This window comes from Cheilinus undulatus, linkage group 23, assembly GCF_018320785.1.
Source record: "Cheilinus undulatus linkage group 23, ASM1832078v1, whole genome shotgun sequence".
Taxonomy (NCBI): domain Eukaryota; kingdom Metazoa; phylum Chordata; class Actinopteri; order Labriformes; family Labridae; genus Cheilinus; species Cheilinus undulatus.
This window is the reverse complement of record NC_054887.1, coordinates 28,954,156-28,981,353: the sequence shown is the minus strand read 5'-3', so window position 1 is coordinate 28,981,353 and position 27,198 is coordinate 28,954,156. Positions and strand designations below refer to the sequence as shown.

The window sequence follows — 27,198 nt, the reverse complement described above, 5'->3', positions numbered from 1 at the left end:
GTTTAGTCTACCAGGCGTGTTTGAGGCACGTTGTTCTTCTTCCTGAATGTTGTTGGTTAGGGTTTAATTTCTCTGGGTGTTGTCTTAAAGGTTTTGTTCTTTTTTTTTTTTTTTTTTTTTTTGTCTTGTCATATTTCCTGCTCTTTGACTGCAAGGTTTCCTCTTACAAGATTTGACTTTTAGGGTTTTTTTGTTGTTGTTTGTTTGTTTTGTTTTGTTTTGTTTTGTTTTGTTTTGTTTTGTCTTTCTAAGGTTTTCAAACAAGCTTTTCTATCATGAGGTGCTTCCAGAGGGTTTTGCTCTTCTACTTCAGTGTCATTTACTCCCTGAGTATTGTCTGTCAGGTTTAGCCCCCCCCCCCCCCTTAGTATTGTATGTCAAAATTTGTTTTTCTCCCAGTGCACCATCTGTAAGGATTTTTTCTCTTTGCTCTGGGTTGTGTTAGTGTTTTCTCTACCTGGGTGTTGTCTGTCTAGTTGTTTTTTTCTCCCTGGATATGGTCTGTCAGGTTGAAATCTTCTTTCTGGGAGTAGTTAGTGTTTTTCTACCTGGATGTATTGTCTCAAAATGAGTTCTCCTCCCTGGGTGTTGTCTGTCAGTATGTGTTCTTCTCCCAGGGTGTTGTCTGTCAGGCTTGTTCTGTCCGATTTTATTCTGATACCTGAGTGTTGTCTGTCAGGTTAAATTTTCTTTCTTGGGTGTTGTCTGCCAGGTTGTGTTCTTCACCTTGGGTGTTGACTGTCAGGTGGTTTTCTTCTCCCAATGTGTTGTCTGTCAGGTTGTGTTCTTCTCCCAGGGTGTTCTCTGTCAGGTTAAGTCTTCCTCTCTCGGTGTTGTCTGTCAGGTTACTGATAAGTTTCTCCCTGGGTGTTGCGTGTTAGGTTGTGTTTGTCTCCCTGTGTTTTGTCTTTCAGGTTGTGTTCTCTTTCAAGGGTGTTGTCTGTCAGGTTGAATTAATTCCCTGGGTGTTGTCTGTCAGGTTGTGTTCTTAACCCTGTGTTTTGTCTGTCAGGTTGAGTTCTCCTCCCTGGGTGTTGTCTATCAGAATTTTGACACATATTTTACTTTTTTATATATTTGGAAGGTCACCAATAAGAAAAAAAAACACTGAAAAGTTTTAGACTGTGATCAATCAGATCTAACTCCACAGACTTTTCTCTGAATGAATCAATGATTAATTATTGTTGGGGTCCAGGCACCAAAGGGGCCCAGGCCTGTCCAAATTGGGGCATTAGATATGCTCCAATTTTTTATGAAAATGGGCATACGACTCTGAAACAATTTAAGTTTGTTATAGGTTTTTTTTAGAAATGTGTGAAGTTAAATGGCTCACAGGTGCCACGTTTCACAGCTCCAAAAGTAGGTGTTGAATAGATTTGTGATATTTGGTGGACAGATGTGGGTACCTACAAACTTCAAAAAGCCTCTAAGGCCAAAATTCAAGCCTCCAAATCTGCAGTTTCCTGTTTTTATCGGTGGTAAATATCATAGTTTTCAAAATAAGCACCAGTTATGCAAGATGAGAGAAAACAACATGGAAAAATCCTGTTTTAACGACATTTGGAAAAACAAATATCACTGCTGAGTTCATTGTGTGATAAAACAATCTGATGGAGCTTCATGTAAAACAAATGAAATGAGTGATAGTGTTAAATGATCCTATTCTATTATTCACTGAGTCTTACTGGATTGAAACTAAAAAGCATTAAAACTGAGACTTATTTTTAAATATTTTTGATCAGTTTTAATGTGATTAAAATTCTCAGTGTGCAGATTTGATGAATTATTTATGAAACATACGTCAAACATGAAAGAACAGGTCTGCTGCTGCATCCTCTCACAGATGCTAATAACATACACACACTAACACACACACATAGAGAGAGAGCTAATTAACATGTGGAGAGTCTGGCAGTTTCATTATGAAGCTCAGGGAGGCTGAAATGAAACGCAACACCATGATTTAAATGACTGATTCAAAAAACACCAGCCCAGCTTCAAAATTAACTTTATAATATAATGTAATATAATGTAATATAATATAACGCTCTGGTCTAAACGAACTCTGTTTCATTGCATGGTTGTAGACAAAAACACCACAGAAGAATAAAATGTAGACAAAGAGAAGGGGGGCTGTATGTCTCATCCAATCAGAGAGCAGCACCGAAGAGCTGAGGAGAGAGAGAGAGAGAGAGAGGATGATGGTGTGATGAACCTTTTTATAGACAAGAAGATAAAAGTTAGTTTGTCTTTATCACCAAGGAAGAGGAGGAGGAAGAGCTGTGATTCAACAGGATCGATTATGTTTCGGATGAATAAAAATCAAAGTGAAGAAGACAAAGGAAAGAAATCTGTAAGTCAGTCTATAATCTCTTGTTTTGACCTTTTATTGTGGAAGTCTGGGTTTTTTGTAATCTTTCTGCTGTTAAAGAATTAAAATTAAAAAGTTATGAAGAACAAAGAAAAGTCTAATCAGATGATTGGCAGTCCTCCAATGCATTAAATCATCCTGCTCATTACAAAATCATCATGTTCACTTTGAAACCATCATGTTCAGTCTGATTTTGCCAAGTTAAGTTTTAAATAATATTGTTTTTGTTCTGAAATCATCATGAGTAGTTCAAAACACTCAAGGTAGCCTAAGAATCAGGTTTAATTTGTAATAATCGTGTTTAGTTTGAAAATCACCCTGTGCAGTCGGAAATCATGATGTTCACTTTGAAATCATCTTGTTGAGTTTGAAATATTCATATTAAATTTTGAAATCATGTCCGGTCTGGTATAATCATATTCAGTCTTTAATTACTGGTTTGAAAACATCATGTTAAGATGGAAGAAAATCTTGTTAATTTTGTGATCATGATCACTCTGAAATCATTATAGTCAGTTTGAGATTATCATGTCTGAAAATGCCATGTTAATTCAGAAATCATCTTGTTCACTTTGATATCATCATGTTCATCATAATGTTGTTTATGTCAAAATCATCTTGTTGAATTCAAAATCTCCACATTCAGTTTTCAAATTATGTTCAGTTTGAGATCATCTTGTCTTAAATCGAATTCAGAAATCATCTTGTTCACTTTGTAATGCTCATGTTGATCATCTTCTTGTTCACATCAAAATCATCTTGTTGAATTCTAATTCCTTACGTTTAATTTTGAAATCACGTTCAGGTTGAGGTCATCATGTCTTAAATCGAATTCAGAAATCATCTTGTTCACTTTGTAATGTTCATGTTGTTCGTCATCTCGTTCACATCAAAAACATCTTGTTGAATTCTAATTCTTCACGTTCAATTTTGAAATCATGTTCAGGTTGAGATCGTCATGTCTGAATTCATGTTTATTCAGAAATCATCTTGTTCACTTTGAAGTCACCGTGTTCATCATCATCTTGTTTACATAAAAATCATCTTGTTGAATTCAAACTCTTCTCACTCAATGTTGAAATCACGTTCAGCTTGAGATCATCAAGTGTGAAATTATGTTAATTCAGAAAACATCTTGTTCACATTGAAATCCTCATGTTGATCATCATCTTGTTGATGTCAAAAATCATCTTATTAAATTCAAAATCTTTCAATTCATTTTTCAATCACGTTCAGTTTGGGATCATCGTGTCTGAAATTATCTTGCTCATCCTGAAGTCACCATGTTGATCATCATCTTGTTAACATCAAAATCATGTTGTTTAGTTCAAAGTCTTCACATTCAGTTTTCAAATTGCGTCTAGTTTGAGCTCATCATGTCTGAAATCATGTTACTTCAGAAATCATCTTGTTCACTTTGAAATCACCATGTTCATCATCATCTTGTTGACATCAAAATCATCTTGTTTTTGGTCAGAATCATCTTATTGAAACCGTAGCCATATGTTAGCGATTCTTAATGCAGAAATCCCTTCTTGCCCCCTTTCTGAAGTTCCCGCTACATTTGCTGTTTGTGTTTTTGGTTACAGGAACCATCAGTATTCCCAGGATGAGTAAAGAGAAGAGGAACGCTCAGTCTGTCAGCCAGGTGAGACTAATACACATACTCTCCTGAGAAATCTGCAACAGGTGACAGCAAGGACAGACGGCTCACATGACAACTGCTCTGCCTGATGCTAACACTAACATCTGGAAGGTAGCTGCTCTGGTTCCAGATGTTGACTGTAACCCTGTGTTCAGGGCCGTCAACATGGTCAAAATGACACCTGGCAGCCCGTCGGGTGAGACACAGCTTCACCAATTCAACTACCTGGCCTTGGTAATCGGCATCCCCCTGATCCTGGTCATCATTCTTGGCAACTTCCTGGTTTGTCTGAGCGTGCTCACTGAGCCCTCCCTGAAGACTGCCACAAACTACTTCATCATCAGCCTAGCCGTCGCTGACCTGCTCCTCGCCGTGCTGGTGCTGCCACTCTACGTGTATTCAGAGGTCAGTGGTCACCTGTGACTGTACACCAGGACTAGTAGGACTCAGTGTTGATGAGGGCCAGGTGACTGTACACCAGGACTAGTAGGACTCAGTGTTGACGAGGGCCAGGTGACTGTACACCAGGACTAGTAGGACTCAGTGGTGATGAGGACCAGGTGACTGTTAACAAGGACCAGGTGACTGTACATCTGGACTGATATGACACAGTGCTGACAAAGACCAGGTGACTGTTAACAAGGACCAGGTGACTGTTAACAAGGACCAGGTGACTGTAACAAGGACCAGGTGACTGTAACAATGACCAGGTGACTGTTAACAAGGACCAGGTGACTGTAATAAGGACCAGTTAACGGTTAACAAGGACCAGGTGACTGTACACTAAAGTTATTAGGACACAGTATTGGAGAGGACCAGGTTAATTTACACCTGCATTATTGGGAAAGTTCTGATATTTTTTATAGATAGGGCTTGTCGTGTCTTCATCAGTGTTTCTGTTTGTGTGTTATTAGTTTCTTGGAGGTGTCTGGACTTTGAGCACCTTTACCTGTGATGCTCTGATGACCATGGATGTCATGCTGTGCACCGCCTCCATTCTCAACCTGTGTGCTATCAGTGTTGACAGGTGAGTCCACCTGAGTGTGTCTCATTGCTCAGACCTTATTCAGGTTTATTCACAAGGATATCATATTAGTTTCTTTCTCTGGCCTAACGAGTCATTGCTAATAATTACTGAAGGAGTCTGTCTGAATATTTCTTAGTCTCCATCATGTTGTGTCTTTTTAAATTAAAGAGCTGTCTGATGTTGGTGTCTGAAGGTCGCTGTGCCCTTCAGGAGGCTGCCTCTACTTGATCATGACTCGTGGTGTTAACAGCTCATTAATTTGTTAACAGATTTCTATAATTGAACACTGCTCACACAGCTACTCCCATCTTTGAACGTGATGAGAAGATTTAATGGAACACCTCGTTACTGCTAATTTACACTCGTGGTTTCATTCCATTGCCTGAGACATGACGATAAAAATAAGGCGTCATATGAGCCGTACCGAGTCAGATGATCATTTCACATGACAGGTGTTGAGTCATTCTACCTGTGAACTTTTGTTGTAAAAAGATTCAGAGTTATGCATGATAAGTGAACCGCAAGCTTATGTGTCATAGCAGATTGTCAGCATGTTCACCCAGTCATCAAGTGAAAACGAATAACAAGTGGTACAAAGCGGCAAAAAATGTGTTTAAATAGATAAAAAGAGCTCATTAAAAAGGGTAGGATAAGTGTAAGAGCAATGGCAAAAAGTGATGAAAATGGCTCAAAAGTGGCAAAAAGACTGGGTAAAAAGGGTTAAAAGTTTAAGAAAGCATAGAAAAGTGTAGGTAAGTGGAAAAACTGATGGAAATGGGTTAAATCTGACAGAAAGAGTGGCTTAAATGGCTTGTCAGTGTTTAAAAAGGCAAAAAAATAAAGATAATGGTTAAAAAATGCAAGAGAGGGGCTAGAAATGGATGAAAAAAGGAAGAAAAATGGCAAAAATTGATGTTAATAGGTTAAAAGTGGCAGAAAGAGCATTCAGAAAAAAAGGTTAAAAGTGTAAGATAAGTGGTACAAATGGCAAAATGGGTTGAAAGAGGTAAAAGGAGCAGCAATGAATTGGTTAAAATTGTAAGGCAGTGGCAACGGGACAATTGTGGGTTACAAGAGGAAGAAAGAGGGGCAAAAATGGGTTTTAAGTGTAGAAAAGTGTAGAAAAGAGGCAAAAGTGACAGTGAAATGGGTCAGAAGTCTTAGTAAGTGTGGACAAAAATGGGTGAAAAGATACAAAAACAGTTAAAAATGTAAGAAAGAGGCAACAGTGATGACTATCGCTCCAAAGAGGCAGAAAGAATGGCAAAAATGTGTTAAAAGTTTAGAAAAGCATAGTAAAGTGTAGTTAAGTAGCAATAGTGATGGAAATGGGTTAAATATGGCAGAAAGAGTGGTTTAAAAAAGCATAAAAATGGCAAAAAAAAAAAAGATGAATCATTAAATCATTAAAAAAATGCAAGAGAGTAGCTAAAAATGGGCGAAAAGTGTAAGGCAAGTGGCAAACAGGGATGAAATTGGATTAAAAGTCTTGGAAATTGTGGCTTTAATGGGTTAAAAGTAAAGAAAAATGCAAAAATTGATGAGAATCAGTACAAAGTGGCAGAAGGATCATTTAAAAAGTTGGTTTAAAGTGTACGAAAAGTGGTACAAAGTGGCAAAATGGGTTAAGTGGTAAAATGGGTACTTAAAAGAACGATGGCCAAAAGTGACAATATTGGGTTAAAAATGGCAAAAAAAAGAGTGGCTAAAAATAGTTTAAAATATGCAAAAATAGTGACTAAAATGGGTTGAAATTGTAAGACAGTGGCAAAAGTTACGATAATGGGTTAAATCTAGCAGATAATATGGCTTAAAATGGGTGAAAAGTGTAAGATAATGGCAAAAGTAATAACAGGTATAAAAACTCAAGAGAGGGGCTAAAACTAGGTTGAAAGTTGCAAAAGTGGCTAAAATGGGTTTTACATTTTTAAAAGTGTAGAAAATGGAGATAAGACATCAGAACAGGTCAAAATGCAAAAGAGAGGCAAAAATGGGTAAAAAATGTAAGAAAAGTGGAAAAAGTGTGGATGGATGGACGGACGGACGGACGGACGGATGGATGGATGGATGAATCCCAAACAGGGAAGTTTTGGAAACCAGGTGAAAGGTGTAGAGAAATGGCATAAATTTATGAAAATTGGTTAGAAGTTGAAGAAAAAGGGTTGGAAGAGTAAGAAAAGTGTAGGAACAATGGCAAAAAGTGACAAAAATGGGTTAAAAGAAACAGAAAGAGTGGCTAGAAATGAGTAAAAAGTCACAAAAAGAGCAGCTAAAAGTGGGTTGAAAATGTAAGATAGTGACAAAAGTGAAGATTATTGGTTTAAAGTGGCAGAAAGAATGGCTTAAAATGGGTGAAAGAGAAAGAAAATGGTAATTAGTGCAGTAAGATGTACATAATGCTAGAGAAGGGCACTATAGGGGTGAAAAGTATAAGACAAGTGGCAAAAAGTGATGAAAGTGAATTTAAAGTGACAAAAATTGGCTAAAATGGGCTAAGAGTGGCAAAAAGTCGGTAATGCGGCAAAAAAATGTTGTGCACTGGGTTACAAGTGGCAAAAATTTATGGAAAAACTAGCATGGATGGGTTAAAAGGTGGGTTAAACAAATCCAACATCAGATCCAATAATATCTTTAAACACTTTTCAGCTCCAAAATGAGGGAACTGTTAGCCAGGACGCTAACACCAATGCTACTGATTCAACACACATGCACTGATATCATCAATAATTACAACTGGAGAGGGCCCGATCTCTGAGTATTTCACTGCTGTTTCTGTGGGCAGGCCTGCTTGAAAGTTCATTTTTTTCTGATTTGAACAGTGAGGCACTGGCACACAACTTCGGTATTCTGCTAGTGCTTCTCCATGCAGAAATCACTTCCTGCCCCCCATCTGGAGTTCTTTGCAGTGGCGTAGGTCATCTGCCAACAACTTCTGATGAACACAAGGACAGCGCTGAAGTTAAAAATCCCTATCAAGCTTTAACCATAAATCGACTTAACTGTGTACTAATGTTTAGAGTGTCTCACACGGTGTCTTTGGTTTTAGGTACATCGCTGTTGTGGTCCCTCTGAAGTACAACAGGAACCAGTTCAGTGTCCGTCAGCTGACACTAATCGCCGCCACCTGGCTGCTGTCTGTGGGCGTGGCCAGTCCAGTGATTTTCGGTCTGAACCAAGTGCCTGGCCGGGATCCGAGCGTGTGCAGACTGGAGAACGATCAGTTTGTAGTGTACTCCTCAGTCTGCTCATTCTTCGTGCCGTGTCCCGTCATGCTCTTCTTATATTACTGGATGTTTCGGGGTCTGCGCCGCTGGAGTGGGCGGAGCAGGTCTCATGTGGGTCTGGCATATCGTCCAGCTCTCGCTCTGAACCTCAGCTCGGCTCCCCAGCGAGCTAATACCTCAACCAGTGAAAGTCAAGAGAAAGTTACGTACGCCGCTCCAGACTGTCTCAGCCCCGCCTCACTGTCCACCGTCTCCACAGTAGCGCCCTCTGTGACCCCAGTGACGGAGGAGCAGCAGGACGGGGGGACAGTGGACAGCGACCCAATAACGACTCAGGTGGACAGCACGTCAGAAAGAGCGCTAACAGAGCAGCGGGAGAGCAGCCTGATGAAGAGGAGTGCAGCGAGGAGACGAAGAAGAGGCTCTAAGAGCAGCAGAGTCAGCGGGCGGGAGAGGAAGGCCATGAAGGTACTTCCTGTCGTTGTGGGTAAGGTTTTCTTAATGATAATTAATCTATTAATTATACAGCCCTTGTTTTATTTTTATAAATTACACATTTTATTTCTTTGTATTTTTTTATATTATTTGTACAAATTATGTTCTTTTTTTGTCCTTTATTTATTCTAATTTATACATTTAATGCTCCAATTTTCTGTAATTATTTTTTTTTGTAAACATTCAAAGAAAAATTTATATGAATTTCAAACATTCAGTTAATTTTTATACATTACATTTTCATCTTTTAACGGTAGTTTAACGTAATAGGGATGTAGTTCAAGTGGGAATTATGGGGTAATTGCCAAAAGTAAGTACAACTCCAATTCCAAAAAAGTTGGGGCGCTGTGGAAAATGCAAACAAAACCAGAATGCAGTGACCTGCAACTCTTTTGAACCCACCTTTTATTCACAATAGAACATATCAGGTGTTGAACATGAGACATTCACCATTTCATGAAAAATATTAGCTCATTTTAAACAAAAGGCGGGGCAACAAAAGGCTGGAAAAGTAAGAAAAAAACAGCTGGAGGAGCTTTATGCGACTTATTACCTCTGCCAAGGAGGTTATGTGATCAGCAGGGTTTGTTAGTTTGTTTGTTAGCAACATAACTCAAAAAGTCACGGATGGATTTTAATGAAATTTTCAGGAAATGTCAGAAATGACATAAAGAAGAACTGATTAGATTTTGGGAGTGATCTGGATCACTGTCTTGATCCAGGAATTTTTTTAAGGATTCTGTACTATTGGGAGATAGGGCTAATGGCGGAGGTCTGAGCTCTCTGAGTGCTTTTCTAGTTTTGTTAATTGGCAACAGGTCAGTAACATAACTGATTATAAAAGGAGCATTTTAGAGAGGCAGAGTCTCTCAGAAGTAAAGATGGGCAGAGGTTCAACAAAAACTGCATCTAAAATTTGTGTAACAACTTTAGAAAATGTTACTCAGTGTAAAATTTTAAAACTTTGGATATCCCGCCATTTACTGTCCATGATACCATCAAAAGATTCAGAGAGCTGCATCATGCAAAGAAGAAGACATGTACTGATTACCCGGGCCCCCAGTAAGGAGGGGCCCTTAGGCACCTGGAAGGAAAAGTGTGTTTTTATTTATTTTTTTCTTAGTAATTAGTGTCATTATTGAGTCAAAAGCAACTAAATGAATTGGTCAACATACAAGAAGTAAAATACTGGGGACCCCTGCTCCTCCCTCAAAAATGTCCAAATGGTATAGTCCAGTTCTGCCAAATAATGCAATTTAATCTAACCATTGTGAAAACATTGCTCATAAAGCCAGAAATTATGGTTTAAAAATAAATTTGAATGCATACATATTTGTAAAAATGACTGGCTATAGTTTATGGTATTCGACAATCATTGCATTCTGTTTTTATTTACATTTATCCAACTTTTTTGGAAATGTGGTTGTGTATTAGCCACAGTGCAGTGGCTGTCAGTGCAGCTCCTAAGGAGAGACTGTTTGAATTGCCAGCAGAGGAGCTACGCTTCTGTACAGTCCCGCATGGGTTATTTCTACCACATATTTAGCCTCATTAAAAACGTTACCCATTACCAGTTCTCATTTTTACGCCATGCACTCACATTGTTGTAACAGTAAAATAACTTTTGCTCCTGTTTGTGGGTGTAAAAACACCACGTTTAGGTTCTGGTAGCCGGTCTATTACCATACGCCCACTGTGCATGTATACTGGAACAAGAACAATCATCCGGTTAAATTGCAAATTCACCCCTAACAGATCGACTTTACTATGCACGTCAACCTAGAGGCTGAGCTTGACATTATCAGAGCAATGGTGTGTAAAAACGTCTCAGCAGGAGGTCTGATGCCTGCAGCTCCTCTGTGAACAGAAACTCTGTTTTTTCTTCACACTTTCAGTTTCATGTTTAACACAGAAGCTCTGATCCTCAGTAAAAATAGAACCTATCAAATCTCCCTGGAAACGACTTCAGTGTGTCTCTATTTGGACTCGCGTTTAAACACTGAAAAACAAACTGTCTGTAGGTTTACTATGTGAGCTGCCTACATTCATTTGTTGGTTTTAATGGAGCTGGCATTATATCGTTCAGAGATGTCAAAAAACAAGCCGTTAAAAGCCGATATCCTGCTACAGTGATTAGCGCGGCCGCTACTCCTCTGCTGCTGACTTCGTGTTTGAATTGAGGGCTCTATTCAATAAAAATTGCACTTTAGGGTGGGTTTACTAAACAGTAAACCTATGTTTTAATTTTATTGACAAATTTCACATAGTCAGGAAGAAAGACTGTTTTAAAGTGACCTTTCTAGACCGAGCTACACAAGAAGCAGCCTAGGAGCCTTCTGATTGTGACTTTATTGCCACTTTTTAACAGCTTTTCTCCCTCATTATGTGAAATTCATCTATGAAACAAAAACAGCTGGCTACTTTTTAGGAAAAACACCTTACAGCATTAGTTCCTAAATGGTTTGTTGAGTCCGAATGTGCCGTTGGAATTTATACAACCATACATTGTTAATACAACTGTACAGCTAAGTAAAGGTGCTAAAACACTTGCTAAGGGTGCTATTTTGCCTGGATAAGAAGATGTATGCCTAATGGTTTAGCTTGATCTTAACGGGCCCACACACTACATGGTTTTAAGCCAAACTTTAGGCCAGATTTGCTTCAAGTTAATTGCAAATGACTATAATACTGCTACCTACGTCCTTGCTAGAGCACTGATCATCAACTGGCGGCTCAGGGGCCACATCAGGCCCCCCAAAGCTTCCTGTCCGGCCCCCAAAAGATCATTAAATTCAGAAAAGGAGGAAAAGAAGATTTTAAGAGTGTCCTTTTGCTTTAAATGTCTGCAGCTGTTAAACCCATCCCACAAACAATTAAAATTGAGATAGTTTTAAAATGACTAACCATTTGATCTGTTATTACAGCAGGCAAAGCAGCTCCTCTACCTCGTCGCCAGTGTAGAACGCCATGACAGAAAAATGTCCGCTCACAGTACGCTCGAGTATGTTCGGGCCTTTATTTTTCCCTTATTGCTGGAGTGCTTGTGTAGTTTTTACTTGAACCAGCAAGGACAAAAATCTTACCTGGATGATTGAAAGAAGCAGATAGTGGCTTTGTCTCTCTCAAAGCAGAGCCTGTTCAATCCCTCATGTCTGTTAGCTTTGCAAAGCTAAAGTTTAGTAAAGTATCCCATGATAGACATGCTCCATTCTAACCAAGACTGTCAAATTAAAATTCTCTTAAGACTTTTATTTGAAGATCAAAAGCACAGGAAATGGAATGGTTTTTTTTTGTTAGCAACTTAATAATGAAGATGTCTCACAAACGAGAGAGAAACATAACTTCACATAGCTCAGGAAATCAGATATAAGGAATACCTGAGGGTTAAATGTTAATATTAAAATAAAAACATAGGACAAGACATGACAGGACATTAAAATCAAAATTTTACATAATATCAGTTTTTTAACTTGCTCGTGTTTTCACAATGTCAAATTTCAAACAAAAATATAATAACCAGTAATTTTTAAATTTCTAATATCTGTTTCCTAACCCGATATTCAATTACCAAAGGAAAAAGAGCTGAGTGGCTGTCTCTACAGGAAATATCTAGAAGGGCCACTCAATTACTAAGAATAGAATAGTGGTTTTACACGTTGCAGTAAAAGCAAGGACCAATCTTGTTGCTGATTGCATAGAATAATCATGGTCCTTCACAATTTAGCAGCATAAAACATGAATGAGACGCAGCCACAGACCAGCAGCTTCTGGTTTCAGTTCCTGTTTCCTTATATGGCAGTCTTTGACGTAACATCCAGCATTTCCAGGGCGATGATAAACACGTCGTGTCTTGTTATGGCAGCTTTGACACGTCTTGTTATGTGACATTTCCCTGGCTCTGAAAAATGATGGAAATACATTAAAGCAATGTAAGCACTCAATTTAATAACTGTCATAGTCATTGTAAGATTTCCAGGGCAGAAAGTCTGCATATTGTACCTTTGAAGAGTGAACAGGTGAGAACAGATGCCATGTGATGACTGTTTAAATGTTTTGTCATCATAGGCAGTAATTTCTCATAGTTTAACTTCTTTATATCTCTGCAGAGCGACAGACCTGTTCTGAATGATGAGAAGCTTTCTGAGGTTTTACATGAGCTGTCTCTCTCTATGTCCGTCTGCAGGAGTGTTTCTGGTCTGTTGGACGCCGTTCTTCATCGTCCACGTCACCAAGGTCCTGTGTCAGTCATGTGACATCGGCCCCACCCTCATCTCTGTGGTAACGTGGCTTGGCTATGTCAACAGCGCAGTCAACCCAATCATTTACACTGCCTTCAATGTTGAGTTCAGAAACATCTTTCACAAGCTGCTGAGCTGTCGGTCATGAAACCAGAATGTCTGAAACTGAGTCTGAAACGAGATCTACAGTCCAGACTATAGCTGGAGAGTGAATGTAGGTTGATGCTTTAAAGATTTCCCTCATTCCTTTGTATTCCAGTCCAAAGATTCTGTTTGGGTCAAATAAAATCTTCCTCTCCGTAGATCACATGTAAATAGTTTTTGAAGAATTTTAACACTTTAATCACGTTGCTATAAATATGAACTGCAACCATTTTAATCTGTTAATACTGTAAATAATTCTAACATGCCTTCTGATTTCATTTTCTACCAATTAACAATGGAAATGAATGTTTATGCATGAACTTAAATGTGCTTCATCATAAATCAAACTTTATAGAGTGCATTAAGGTGCAAACGGTAAAAGCATAATGTGAGGTCAAGGGGCACACTGTTGGGCATTTGAGCAAAGTTTGAAGTAAATTTCTCAAGGCTGTCTTGAGATATAGCTTCCACAAGCAAGAGGTGAACATGAGGCCCAGTAACCTTAACCTTTGACCTATGATGTCCAAAATCTAATCATACTATCCTTTAGTTATGGTGAAAGTTTGTGAACAAATTTGAAGAAAAATCCTCAAGGCATTCATGAGAAACTTTAACCACAAGCCAGGGATGAGCATGAGGACTTGAACTTCTGACCTATGACCTCCAAAATCTAGTGACTTTATCCTAAAGTCATAGTGGCTACTTTTGGAAAATATGAAGGAAAATCCCTGGAAGTTTTCCTGAGATATCATTTCTTATCAGCAACGGATGAATATGAGGCCCCGTAAAATTGACTTTCAACATATTACTACTAAAAACTAATTATTTATCTTAGAGTCAGAGTGGGCATTTGAGAAAACTGGAAGAAAATCCCCAGAAAAGGTTTTGAGACATCATGCTCATAAGAAAGGGATGAACATGAGGCCCAATGATGTTGACATGTTAAAAAGACTTTCAAACTATGATCTATGAATTCTAATACTTTTCCTCAAGTCAAAGGGGACATTTTTAGAAAACTGGGTGAAACTCCTTTAAAACAATTTTAAGATATCATGCTCACAATCAAGGGAGGAACATGAGGTGATCTTGACTTCTTAGCTCCAGAATTGAATCAGTTTGGGGGTGAGTCAGAGTCAAGGTTTATGGAAAATGTGAGGAATGGCTTCCTCAAAGTATTCTTGAAATATCGTAATTACAAGAAAGGAATGAACATGAGGCCCGGGAAAATGTGACATCCAAAAACAAATCCTCTTACCCACTGTCTTAGCGGATGTTTTTTCCAATTTAAAGAAAAAGCCCTTAAAACTTTGTCGAGATATCACAACCATAAGCAAGGGATGAGCATTATGCCTAGTGACCTTAACTTTTGTTCTTCAAAATCTAATCAATTCATTCTTGAGTTACAGTGGACATTAGTGAAAAGTTTAAAAGAAAATCCTGCAAAGCATTCTTCAGACACCACATTTATAAATTAGAGATGAACATGAGGCCCAGTAACATTGACTTTTGACCGATGAACCCCAGTATTTGATCATTTCATCCTAACGTCAGAGTGGACATGAGTTGAAAGCAGGAATAAAATAGAGGTTTTGAGTTATGCTCACCAGCAAGGGATGAACATGAGGCCCAACAACCCTAACCCTTGACCTCTAAAGTCTTATCAGTTCCTTGAGTCAGAGTGGACATTGGTAGAAAATGTGAAGCAATCCCTTGTAACGTTCTCCAGATATTGCTTTCACAAGCAAGGGGGGAACATGAGGCCCAATGATCTTGACTATTTGTTGTAGTAAGTCTGAATGGATATTTAGGAAGAGTTTGAAAAAATTCCCTCAAATCATTCTTGACTGACCCGGACAGACGGACAAAAAATAACCTGAAAACATGATCCTTGTTTGTCGCTGGTGTGGAGTCATGATGAGTCTGAGTCATCTTTAACATTTTTGAACCTTCAGCTTTTTAGCTGTTTTACTCTCATTTTGAGGTGACAGATGTTTTTATACTCTCTGCCTCAACTGGACGCAGATGTTTTCTGAGTGATGCTTTAGTTTAACAGTCAGTTGGACCAAATATTTCTGACTGGCTCTTATTTTTTATGTGTCAGACTTTTATTTTGAAGGTGTGTGATTTGTTTTTAAAACAAGTGTTGATTAAATTTGTTAACATTTCAGCCCAGAGACATAAAATATGTGAAAAATGTGAAGAGTTGAATGTGTTGATGTTGTTTATAATGGAAGTGGTGACTGTTGTTAAAAGATCTTGTTTTTCTTTTTATCTATTTTGTAATTATATAAAAGAATGTTTTTAAAAGTTATTTATGTTGAAAGAAAATCAATTTTCTGAACTTTATACCTGATATTCAGCTTACAGCTGCTTCTCTTAAATGTTCAAATGAATAATTGATTGTAGCAAATGTTTATTAAGGAGTAAAATAAAAAATAGATAAGGTAATGTGTTTATTTTGCACCCTCTTGTTCATTTTAATGTTTTCTTTTTTGTTGATTTAAGAAAGTTTAAGTTTTTCTACCTTTCTGAAAATAAGGTGCATATAAAACTATTCAGCCCCTTGGATGTTTTACCCTTTTCTTAAAAATCAGCCTTAGTCAATATAATTTGGCTTTTAACACAAAAATTTGACAAAAAAAAACAAACAAAAAATGTATAATGTCAAAGTAGAAACATATTTCTACAAAGTAGTGTCAATTAAATGAAATATCTAATCTAAAATAAGTGCATAAATATTCTCCCCCTTCAAGTCAGTAGATGATTTAGCAGATGCACCTTTGACTGCAACCATAGCACTGAGTCTGTGTGGGTAGGTCTCACTCAGTCTTGCACATCTGGACCCTCCAATTGTGATTCACTGCAATGAATTCATCAGCAATGGCATGGAAACCACTCACTACACCAAGGTTTTCATGGCAACAAGGTAGCTATATAGCCTCAGGTAAGTGGGAAGCATGTCTGAACTACACAGATAAATAAACAGATGTAGATACATATATAGACACTCACTGACCACTTCATTAGGTACACCTGTTCACCTGCTCACTAATGCAAATATCTCATTATCTAATCACATGGCAGCAACAGCCTCAGGCGTATATCGTGGCTTAAGACGATCTGCTAAGGTTCAGAAAATCAGAATGAGGAAGAAAGGTGACTGAAGCTGAAACAACCAAAGCATAAAGTTTAACTTCCTGTTTCACTTCCTGAGTGAGAGTTTGTGTGTAAGGGATTTTTTTTTCTTTCATTATTTTGCAATAGTAAAATCAAAGCTTCCCCTCATTTTCTTCCATCTTTTTGTCTTTAAGATACAACTTTTTAACTGATTAACTAAAAAGACATGAAATTAACGCTTAATCATCATCTGGACTGCACTGTGATGCAGTGGGTCTCACTGTTGGTTAACAGCAGGAAGGTTCCTGGTTCAAATCCTGGTCTAACAGGAATCTTTCTGTGTGGAGTTTGCATGTTCACGAATGCTTGAGTTCCCTCCCAGTGCACCAACTTCCTCCGACAGTCCAAAAATATGGTCGTCAGGTTGTTTAGTAACTCAAATGTGAATGTTTGCATGCCTGGTTTAATTTTCTGTGTGTGCCAGCTCTGAGAATGATTGGCAATCAGTCCAAGGTGTACACCTTTTCTCACATAATGACAGCTGGAGTATGCTTAAGCCACCAGGACCCCAAATGAGACAAACTGCACTGATAATAGATGGATTAGAGGTTTGATTTATCATCTGCTTAAGGGCTACAGAGCCCCCTAGTGGAAGAAGCATCATAATTGATTTTAATGAGGAAACTTCCTCTCTCTCTCTCAAAATAGTTCAGTTTAGAAGTCAGTGACATAAATAATAAACTAAATATTCTTTAAATAAACAAAAGCACAGGCATGATAGCATTGATGAAATACTGCCATTTTTAAGAACAATAAAGACACAATCATTTTAAATAATCTATTGTAAGTTCTAATATTCTAATACTAACAATACAAATTCTAATACAAAAATAAATAAAGAATAATAATAAATATCCAGTATATGAGGATAAAATAACTATATGTATATTATTATTATATGTGTAAATATGTAAATATAGGATAAATATTATATATGTATAACATCATAAACATAAATATTATATATCTTATATGTGTTTTATGTTTATATATTTATATTGTATCTAGTTTAATATAATAGTAATAACAGTAATAATAACAATAACATATACTGTATATATTGAGTCGAACCAACCACATACATATATATTTTATATTTTTTATTATATATTTTTTCTTAATATTGCTATTATTACTAATATATAAAACTAGATACAATTAAAATACATATACACATATAAGATGTATAAAATATACATGTGTATGATGAATATACGTTTATAATTTTTATCTTACATTTAAACATATTATATGTAAATTTATAGAGAGAGTTATTTATCCTTTTAAACTAGATATTTAGTATTATTATTTGTATTAGAATTTTCATTGTTGGTATTAGGATTTTTATTAGATTATTCAAAATGATTGTGTCTTTATTGTTATTTAGAATTGCAGTATTTCATCAATGCAATCATCTCGGTGCTTTTGTTTCATTCTAGAATATTTAGTTTATATCTTTATGTCTACAGCTGATAAATTGAACTACTTCCTTTTCAGAGGTACAGCGATGCTTTTATTTTGCCCTTTAACAGGAAGTAGTCGTTTTCGTGACGTCACCTTGACGCGGATCTGATCTAAGTTCCGTCAAAGTTTGGACGGGAGCAGCTTCAGCGATCGGCAGGTTGTTTATCTGTTAAATTGTTCATTTCTTTGTTTTATTGGCTGGTTTGTCAGTTGTTTGGTTTAATGGCGCCACAATGACGCTGGTATCCGTTTAACCGGAACCTGTTGATTTTTAACGATTCACGGAGCACCGGCAGGACCAGAAACCAGGACCAGGTGAGTCCATCACACCTATCCGCCCACACTCAGAGCCTCGCATATTTTATCCTCCTCCATGTTAACTTGTTACGTCGGTGACGTTATGAATTCATGTCGTATTAGTGTGATCCCATGATTGTGAAGCAATAACTTCCCAAAACTTTTAAGGAACAAAAACATGATGAGTGTGTGTGTGTGTGTGTGTGTGTGTGTGTGTGTGTGTGTGTATTCTTAACAGCAGGGGTTCACAACCAGTGGTTCGGGACTCATAAAGCTCATAGGTCGTAAAGCTGTTTTAAGTGGGTCTTCATTGTGTGCCTGGAGGAAATAATTGACAGAAAGTCCATGATTTATATCTTTATATTTTTTAGGTCACTTAGACATGACACTGAACAAATTTAGGTTGTTTTTGGATCTCATAACTCATTTATCTCATTGTCTGGGGATCACAAATATTTTTTTTCACATCATATTAAGTAAATTTATTATGATCTCTAAAGACAAAGAAAATTTACATCTTATAATGGAAAAGAGAGTAAAATGCACTTCAATTCGAAACAAAATGTGGGAGCTGTGTAAAATGTAGGCCTGAATAAAAACAGAAAGCAATGACTGTCAAATTTCAAAAACCCATGTCTTATTTATACGGAACACAAACAGCATATCAGATGTTGAAAAGGAGAAGTTTTACTATGTCAGGATAAAATAATAGTTTATTTTGAATTTGATGGCAGCAATTTACCCGAAAAAAAGTAGGGACAGGGCAACAAAAGGCTGGAAAAGTAAGTAAGACTAATGAAAATCAGGTGGATGAACATGTTTTCTGGTTCCCCACAACATCCCAGTCACTCCTCCCAGCATGAGCATCCAGCCCCGCAGGATCCGTCTGAAGCCCTGGTTGCTGGCTCAGGTGAACAGCGGCAGGTATCCCGGGTTACAGTGGCTTAGCCCGGACCACCGACTCTTCCAGATCCCCTGGAAACATGCCACTCGCCATACACCAACGTCAGACGAAGAAAACACCATATTTAAGGTGATTTTTTTTTTTGTTTTTTAAATTTTAGATAATCTGGTATTTACAGCAGATACTAAGTCATAAAATTGAGCATATGAAACAGAATTTATAGGTTATTTTTTATTGACTTACAAGAACAGGTCTGAATACCTGATATTAGCCTGAACATGCAGCGTAGTGAAATCCCTTTGCTTTGTCTTGCAGGCGTGGGCTCTAGAGACGGGTAAGTTTCAGGACGGCGTGGATGAACCCGACCCCGCCAAGTGGAAAGCAAACCTTCGCTGTGCCCTGAACAAGAGCCGCGAGTTTCAGCTGAAGTATGATGGAACCAAAGAAACACCCGTCCGACCGTTCAAGATCTACGAGGTCTGCGAGCAGCCGGGGGGCACAGGTGAGAGCACACCTGGAGTCATGTGGTACAGCTCTGCACTGCACTACTACCACTGTTACTCAGAGGTGTCAAGTAATGAAGTACAAATACTTAGTTACCTTAAGTAGAAATTTTGAGTATCTATACTTTACTGGAGTAATTATTTTTCAGCCTACTTTTTACTTCTACTCCTTCTACTACTTCTACTACATTTTCAAGCAATTATCTGTACTTTCTACTCCTTACATTTTAAAAATAGCCTCGTTACTCCTATTTCATTTCAGCTTGTTTTCATTCCAGCATGTCATCATTAAAAAAACACAATAAAAACCCAAAAACCTGTCCAGATAAATTGCACCATCGGGATAGAGTGAATTTGATTGTGGTTGGATGAGAAGTATAAACATTGTACCATTCTGACACCCTATTGCTTTGTACGCGATCCATTGCACCTGCGCACGACAAAAATCATGTCACTCTCCAGCAAGGAAATATGGACGTATGTAGCCTAGTACAAAGATGTCCGTGGCAGAGAATCAAGAGAACTCAAGTGAAATGTCCCAACCAAGCACCAGCGAGGAGGTTGGTAGCCAGGAAGACCAATACTTATAGGCAACTAGTCATCATATCTTCCGCTCCATGAAACACTTTAATGCTCAGTAGTACACATATATTCTTGAATGTATTTGCATTGTTCTACAATGCGTTCATTTTCAATGGGCATAAATGCGGCTGAAACAGGTGCATCCCAAATTTTTCTACGTTAACATTTTAATGTAACTTTATAGTCAATATGGCCTTTAGAAAAAATTTTTTTTTGGGGAGGTGGGGTAGTGCACTATAGGCCCCTGCAGCGCAGCCTAAGCTTTTGTCCTTAATGGCATTTTTTCCCCCTTACATTACTTTTACTTTTACACTTCTAAGTAGTTTAGAAACCAGTACTTTTACACTTTTACTTGAGTAAAAAGCTTGAGTTGATGCTTCAACTTCTACAGAAGTCTTTTTAAACCTTAGTATCTATACTTCTACCGAAGTAATGAAAGTGAATACTTTTGACACCTTTGCTGTTACTATAAATATTATAATGTATTATTATTGATAGAAAGAGTAGTTGGAACAAAGTAGTTGTTAAAAAGTATATTAAATACTAAAATCTGTGGCAAGAAGAAACAGAACTTCCTGTGAGGTTTTCAAAATAAAAATGTCTCTTGAATTCAAGTTAAGATGTTGTGAAGTTTAATGGGACATATTTTACCCTGTTAAGACAAGTTTATATTTTTCTCAGAGGTCCCCAAAACATGCCTGTGAAGTTTATTGCTGAAAAAACACTCCAGTATTGGATTTTTGCATTTCTTAAAAGCCCTCTGCTCCAGCCCTTCTCAGAACAAGCTGTTTCTGTCTCTGTGGCTTTAAATGGTATTTGGCTGTCTGACTCCGCCCTTGACCACACCCCTCTCAGGAAATGGATGCAGCACTCCTGATGTTACCAATAATACCCAACTGCAGCCGCGGACTAGGTGTAAAATCTGAGAACGGCTTGTTTCAGCACACATTTTCTGAAAGGTGGAGGAGAAAGAGAGGGGGAGAGGGAATGGAATTTTTCTGGTACTTGAGGAGATTGTGGACAGGCCAGGGGCATATATTTATGTTAGAAAAGGCTGAAAAAGTGATTTTTGCACAATATGTACCCTTTAAAGTGAGAGAGATGACCTGTGTCACTGTTTTTAGTTTCATAGTACATATTTATACCTTTAATTTGACCTGTGCCATTTGTGTTTCAGATTTCGGTGATGATGATGATGAGGAGGTGAGAACAAAATGTTTAAAACAACAAACTCTACAATTAATTTCAGCTTCATGGCCTGAATCAGCAAAAACACTTAAACCTCTATGTTTTCTTCTCAGATGCCGAACCTGATGGAGCTGACGATCAGTGAGTTAGAGCATGTTTGTTTTTAGATTAACATTGCATTCAGAAGGTATTCCCTCTTTTTTCTTTTTTTTTTTTTTCAGTTTTGCAAAAACACTTGAAATTTAGCTCGGGTTCCTCCCATTTCTCTTGGGATGATGTCATGTAACGATGTCATGGGTTGATGCCATGTCTCCTCAGACTCCAGGACCCCCTTTGATGTCCCAACTTCATCAGAGTCTCCATTCAGTCTACCCACCAATGAGACATTTAGACCTCCACATGCGATCCCTGTGACCTCTGACCTCACCATGACCACGGACCTCCCCATGGTCTCTGACCTCACCATGACCACGGACCTCTCCATGGCTTCTGACCTCCAGGTGGCCCAGGGACCCTTCATCCATCCTTCAGGATTGTGCAGTGGACTTCAAGACACTCTGGCACCTCCAGCCATCTCCATGGAGACCAGCAACATCCAGAACCAGCCAGAGCCTCAGAACCAACAACCTGCCAAATACGACCTGCTGAGCAGTGTTCCCTGTGAGTATGACCTCTGACCTCTCAACACATGACCCTGAGACTCGATTCAAACGTGTGTTATAGCTGATCCCTGTTTGTCTCCACAGTGACAGATCTGGACCTGAAGTTCCAGTACCGGGGCCGTACAGCGGACTCTCTGACAGTCAGTAACCCTCAGGGCTGCCGACTGTACTTTGGACACCTGGAGCCGACCCCAGAGCAGGTAGACCTGTTCGGGCCAGTCAACCTTCAGCAGGTGCGGTTCCCTGGGACGTCTGCGATCCAGAACCAGAAGCAGCGGTTCTACACAGAGGCCCTGCTAGACGTGATGGACCGTGGTTTGATTCTAGAGATCTGGGAGCAGGACATCTACGCTGTCCGCCTCTGTCAGTGTAAGGTGTTCTGGTCTGGACCAGGTATGCTAAATCAAGGACCGCCAAACCCACTGGAGAGAGAAAGGAAGGTCAAAGTGTTCAGCCTCAACGACTTCCTGCAAGGTGATCAATCAGAGCACAGAAAGAGAAATTACTAATTCTCCTATAAAATGATGAGCTATATCGGTATTATGGTGCAAATTTGAAAATAAAATATGTCTTTAGGGCTGATCCTGTTCCAGAAAGGGGAGACTCAGACACCGCCCCCCTTTGAGATCTTCTTCTGTTTTGGGGAGGACTGGCCCGACACAAAACCCAAGGAGAAGAAACTCATAATGGTCCAGGTGGGTTCATGGTTTCTCACCACCAGGGGGTGCTCTAACTCTTAACACACCTGTCTTCTCCTTCCTCTTCTTCTGTGTTTCCTTTTACACCTGCTCACTTTAAGACTTTGTTGATTCACAGCCAAAAAAAGTCCCAGAAAATCCCCCAGAAAGGTTTAGGGCACAGTCACAGGACACCACATAATGTCAGCTCAGTAGACAGCTATTGTTGAGTCAATACACCTTTATACACTGTGAACGGTAACCTTGTAAAGCCAATAGATATCCCAGATTTCACTGAAGCTTGTTCTCAGACCAGTCAAATCATTTGAGGAGGATAAGGCAGAAGCTATGGGCATGGTTTAGTTTTACTTCAAGCTGATACACAATGGCTGCTGGTAAAGCGATTAGCTGGGATTCAGTTCAATTCAAATTGTTTTATTTAACTATTAGGAACATCATTTGTGTAAAAGCCTCAGTGCGGGTACAGTGCATAATGCAATATTAAAATTAAACATCCTTAGGGAAATCACAAGTGCTTAGTGGTAAAGTCCATCCATCCATTTTCTTCCGCTTATCCGGGGTTGGGTCACGGTAGCAGCAGGCTAAGCAAGTCAACCTGGGGGATTCCAGGGCGTTCCAAGGCCAGATGAAATATATAATCCCTCCAGCGAGTCCTGGTTCTACCCTGGGGTCTCCTTCCAGTTAGATGTGCCCGGAAGACCTCCACAAGGAACAGAGAAGAGAGGGAAGAGAGTGGGGAGAGACGTGCGGTAAAGGGCCACAGACCGAATTCGAACCTGGGCCGCCCGCGTACATGGGTAGCGCCTTAAACCACTCGACCATCTGCGCTCCCCTCAACTGGTTCTTTTTGAAGCAAAGGAGCAGTGGCCCTACTTCAAGATCCTCCCGGATGTCCAAGCTCCTCACCCTATCTAAGGCTGAGCCCAGCCACCTCCCTGAGGAATCTCAATTTGATCACTTGAACCGTGACCTTGTTCTTTTGGTCATTACCCAGAGTTCATGTAACCTTGCAAAGCAGATGGATACGCCCGTTTCCGTGCTTTTCACTGGCGAATCCATCTTGCAAAGCTCCCACCTGAACCGTTTTGGCCCAGTTAGAAAGTGACAGGACCAATCAGCGACGAGGGGCAGTACTTTCAGGCGCGGCAGAGTCGTGTCGTAAACAAGTAGCAGCAAGAGGCTGGTGCAATTATGGCGGAAGAGCTTAGCGTGGATGCTGCTAAAGCACCAGTTTTCTCAGAACTTGACGATATTTCTTAGTTAAAAGAAGAGCAAAGAACAGCAGTGAGTTGTTGCAAAAACAACAGAAGTCAAGTACTTACATGTCTACAGCCACCATGTTTCGCGTTATTCTTCGGTAGCTGCGCACGCACAGCTTGATAGCGGCTACGTCACGTGTTTTGTTGCTCTGATTGGCCCGTAGAGATGTGACAGAATGTTCATCCAGTCACACTCCGAGTTTTTTTCAAAGCCTCTTCCTTTTCCCAAACGTTTCCTATTGAAGCTTTCCCAGATGGATGTGTGAAACAAATTCATCTGGCGTGTCAGGTTAGAGTTCATGACCATAGGTGATGGTTGGACAAACATTGACGGGTAAATTGAGAGTTTTGCCTTCCGGCTCAGCTCCCTCTTCACCATGATGGTGCGGTACAACGTCTGCAATACCACAGATGCTGCACCGATCTGCCTGTCGATCTTACCCTGCTACCTTCACGGCTGTTTTCCAGCAGTAGGCCAAAAGGCATATGGGAGACTCAAGGGTCAAGTGGAAACAATTTTTTTGGTCTAATGAGACCAAAATGAAGCTTTTTGGCCATCAGACAAGATGGCACCAAACACTGTACATCCCCACAAACACACCATCCCCACTGTGAAACACGGTAGTGGCAGCATCATGCTGTGGGGATGCTTCTTGGCAGCTGCCCCAGCAAGGCTTGTAAAGCTGAGGGTAAAATTAATCCAGAAAAATATAGGAAATTCCAGAAGGAAAATCTTATCTAAAGCCAGATTATACAGACCAGGATTGATTTATAAAATCAACAAAACAAAAACATCCAAGGGGGTGAATACTTTTTTAGGCACTGTTTGTTAGTTTGGTATGTTTGAGTGGAGTTTTTTCCTTAAAATGGTGTTCCCTGTTATCATTGGTTTGGTTATTTTGTGTCTGTATGTATGTCAAAGTACTTTGTAAACCCCTGTTTTTAAAGTGCTAGACAAATAATAAAGTTACTATAATGACTAAACAAACTAAGCTTTTGGGGTCTAACATGCTCGACACAGTCCGGCCTGCCTAGTGGGAGTGCACCCTCAGGGGCTCAGAGTTTGGGGCTAGTTCTTTGTGGGGTTTAAACCCTGTCTTGCTGGTTTCAGGTTGTTCCTGTCGTGGCCCGGATCCTGACAGAGATGTTCTCTGGAGAACTCAGCTGGTCCAACGACAGCATCAGGCTGCAAATCTCAAACCCTGATGTCAAGGACCAAACAGTGGAGCAGTTCAAGGAGTTGCAGAGACTCCTGCAGAGCCAGCAAATTCAGGGGCCCTGGACCCCCGCTGTGCCATGAGAACCTGGGCACTCTCCTCCTCTGTAAGCAGAAGCAGAAACATGTTTCAGATCATTTCAGATTTTTTTCTATACTTTCAGATATTTTTTTAATAAACACCGTTCAGTGTTCTGTCATCCTTCAATTGTTTTTTTTTTACATTTTATTTTGATAGGAAATAAACAGGAAATACTCTGTTCAATTCTACTGAGCGCTCAGTTACAACTAGACATAAAACTCCTGACACTGATCTGATGTTTGAGGTCAGTTGTTGACATCAGCGCAGGATAAACAATTAAAAATAATCAATTTATAAGAAAAATTATCCCTCTGTCTTCCCTGTTTTGTCTCAAATTATTAAAAATGATTAGTCTTAATTATTTATTTCTTTGTATGACAGTTTCAGTGCATTACACAGGCTGTGTGCTGGATTATTGACATGTTAACTGTTCAGTGTTTGCTGATTAATGCCATGTTTCAACCATACAATGCTGCTCAAGGTTCAGGTTTGGAGTCATATATGTTATGGGGTCAGTTAAAACAGTCATCATGGTGGTCAACACCAAAGATGATCAACAGAGAAAAATAAACATGCAGACATGCTGGAATTTAAATGTTCTGGGTGCACAGATTATAAAACCACTTTAAACAGTTTCACCATTACCTTTTACAGATAACCTTCTGCTGCAGTTACAGTGATTCCAGGAATTCTCCTGATTGGATGATGTTTTGTCAGTCACATTCATGATGGGCCAATCAGAGTGACAAGACAAAATGAAGTAGATATGCACAGCTCCTCTAGTACCCTGAGCTCAATGGGCAGGTGCTGTTGTAATTAAGGAACGGTGGAGCTTGTTGGTGGATGAAACTCATACCGAGGTCAGTCAGGGGAAGTACAAGAATGTCTCCTCCACTAAGAAAAGCTTTCAGTGTGGCTCCTTGCTCTTGTTTCAGTATAAAATGCTGTCCAGTTATGATAGAATTGCCATTATAGCTACAGCACATGGGAGATAATCGCTTCTCTAGCAGTAGCCATTATTTACCAGCTTCTAGTACAACTAAACCCTGCCTGTAGCTGCTGCCTCTTTCTCCTTAAAAGAAGCTGATTAGTTACAATCAGTTCAGATTGGAGCTTTGCGAGATGGATTGACCAGAAGGCAGACAGGAAATCTGGACATTCCATCTGCTTTGCAAGGTTTAGACATGGTGTAACTGGAAGAAACCATGGATGCAGTTTGTAAAATTTTGTCAACCTAGAGGGCACTTAATGAGGGACTTATTCAAATATTATAGACAGCAATAAATTTGGAATTTCCCCTTGTGGGACTAATAAAGGAATATCTTATCTTAAATCAATTTTGTACACTTGAACCCTCGTAAATAGGGCACTTTTTCAATTGTGTGCACTTGAAGGCTAGTAAAAAGTGTACATCGTCAATTTATGTGCTCATGAAGGCTTCTGGTAGGGGCACTTTGTCATTTTTTGTGCACTTGAAGGCGACTTAATAGTGTACTTCATCAATTTATTTGCTCATGAAGGCTTCTCGGAGAGGCACTTTGTAATTTTTTGTGCACTTGAAGGCTACTTAATAGGATACCTTTTCTGTTTCGTGCACTTGAATGCTTCTAAAGAGGGCACTTGGTTAATTTTATGCACTTGAAGGCTGCTAAAGAGGGCATTTTGTATATTTTTGTGCACTTGAAGGCTACTAAAGAGGCCAATTTGTAAATTATGTGCACTTGAAAGTCTAAAGAGGGCACTTTCTTTACTTACAGGGCATTAAAAGGGCACCAAATTTTTTTTGTTACCTTAGAGGGTACTTAAGAGGGAACTTTGTATATTTTTGTGCACTTGAAGGCTACTAAAGAGGGCACTTTGTCCATTATGTGCACTTGAAGACACACTGAGGAGGGCACTTTGTCATTTTTATCTCTACTTACAGGGCATTAAAGAGGGCAACAAATGTTTGTGTTAACTTTTGTTAACTTGTGCACTTGAAGAGGGAACTCTGTCAAATTTTGTGTACATAGAGTGCATTTT

The 27,198-nt window shown here is 39.1% G+C and overlaps 2 protein-coding genes across 3 annotated transcripts; both read left to right on the top strand.

Annotated features, from left to right (window-relative positions):
- Nucleotides 1–4,812: 4,812 nt before the first annotated feature.
- Nucleotides 4,813–15,562, top strand: drd4-rs (dopamine receptor D4 related sequence). 2 transcript variants are annotated; one of them, XM_041780246.1, is made up of 4 exons: nucleotides 4,813–4,835; nucleotides 4,931–5,043; nucleotides 8,090–8,735; nucleotides 12,946–15,562. In XM_041780246.1, exons 2-4 carry the CDS (start codon nucleotides 4,979–4,981, stop codon nucleotides 13,042–13,044), a joined length of 810 nt encoding a protein of 269 aa, XP_041636180.1. In that variant the 5' UTR covers nucleotides 4,813–4,835; nucleotides 4,931–4,978; the 3' UTR covers nucleotides 13,045–15,562. The 2 variants fall into 2 exon arrangements, with proteins under 2 accessions (XP_041636180.1, XP_041636179.1); XM_041780245.1 differs by having other exon boundaries at nucleotides 8,090–8,754.
- A 2,317-nt stretch (nucleotides 15,563–17,879) lies between these two features.
- irf5 (interferon regulatory factor 5) lies at nucleotides 17,880–25,765 on the top strand. The gene is made up of 9 exons (XM_041781275.1): nucleotides 17,880–18,100; nucleotides 18,928–19,115; nucleotides 19,302–19,488; nucleotides 21,249–21,274; nucleotides 21,373–21,400; nucleotides 21,578–21,919; nucleotides 22,006–22,395; nucleotides 22,498–22,616; nucleotides 24,990–25,765. Exons 2-9 carry the CDS (start codon nucleotides 18,942–18,944, stop codon nucleotides 25,176–25,178), a joined length of 1,455 nt encoding a protein of 484 aa, XP_041637209.1. The 5' UTR covers nucleotides 17,880–18,100; nucleotides 18,928–18,941; the 3' UTR covers nucleotides 25,179–25,765.
- The last annotated feature ends 1,433 nt before the right edge of the window (nucleotides 25,766–27,198 follow it).

What these genes read in the sequence shown, in the direction of transcription:
- drd4-rs (XM_041780245.1), top strand. Translation starts at nt 4,979, where the DNA reads ATGACCATGGATGTCATGCTGTGCACCGCCTCCATTCTCAACCTGTGT. An exon ending in TGTGCTATCAGTGTTGACAG is followed by an intron (nt 5,044 to 8,089) that starts GTGAGTCCACCT and finishes CTTTGGTTTTAG; the next exon opens with GTACATCGCTGTTGTGGTCC. An exon ending in GGTACTTCCTGTCGTTGTGG is followed by an intron (nt 8,755 to 12,945) that starts GTAAGGTTTTCT and finishes GTCCGTCTGCAG; the next exon opens with GAGTGTTTCTGGTCTGTTGG.
- irf5 (XM_041781275.1), top strand. Translation starts at nt 18,942, where the DNA reads ATGAGCATCCAGCCCCGCAGGATCCGTCTGAAGCCCTGGTTGCTGGCT. An exon ending in GTGATGATGATGATGAGGAG is followed by an intron (nt 21,275 to 21,372) that starts GTGAGAACAAAA and finishes TTTTCTTCTCAG; the next exon opens with ATGCCGAACCTGATGGAGCT. An exon ending in AGAAACTCATAATGGTCCAG is followed by an intron (nt 22,617 to 24,989) that starts GTGGGTTCATGG and finishes TGCTGGTTTCAG; the next exon opens with GTTGTTCCTGTCGTGGCCCG.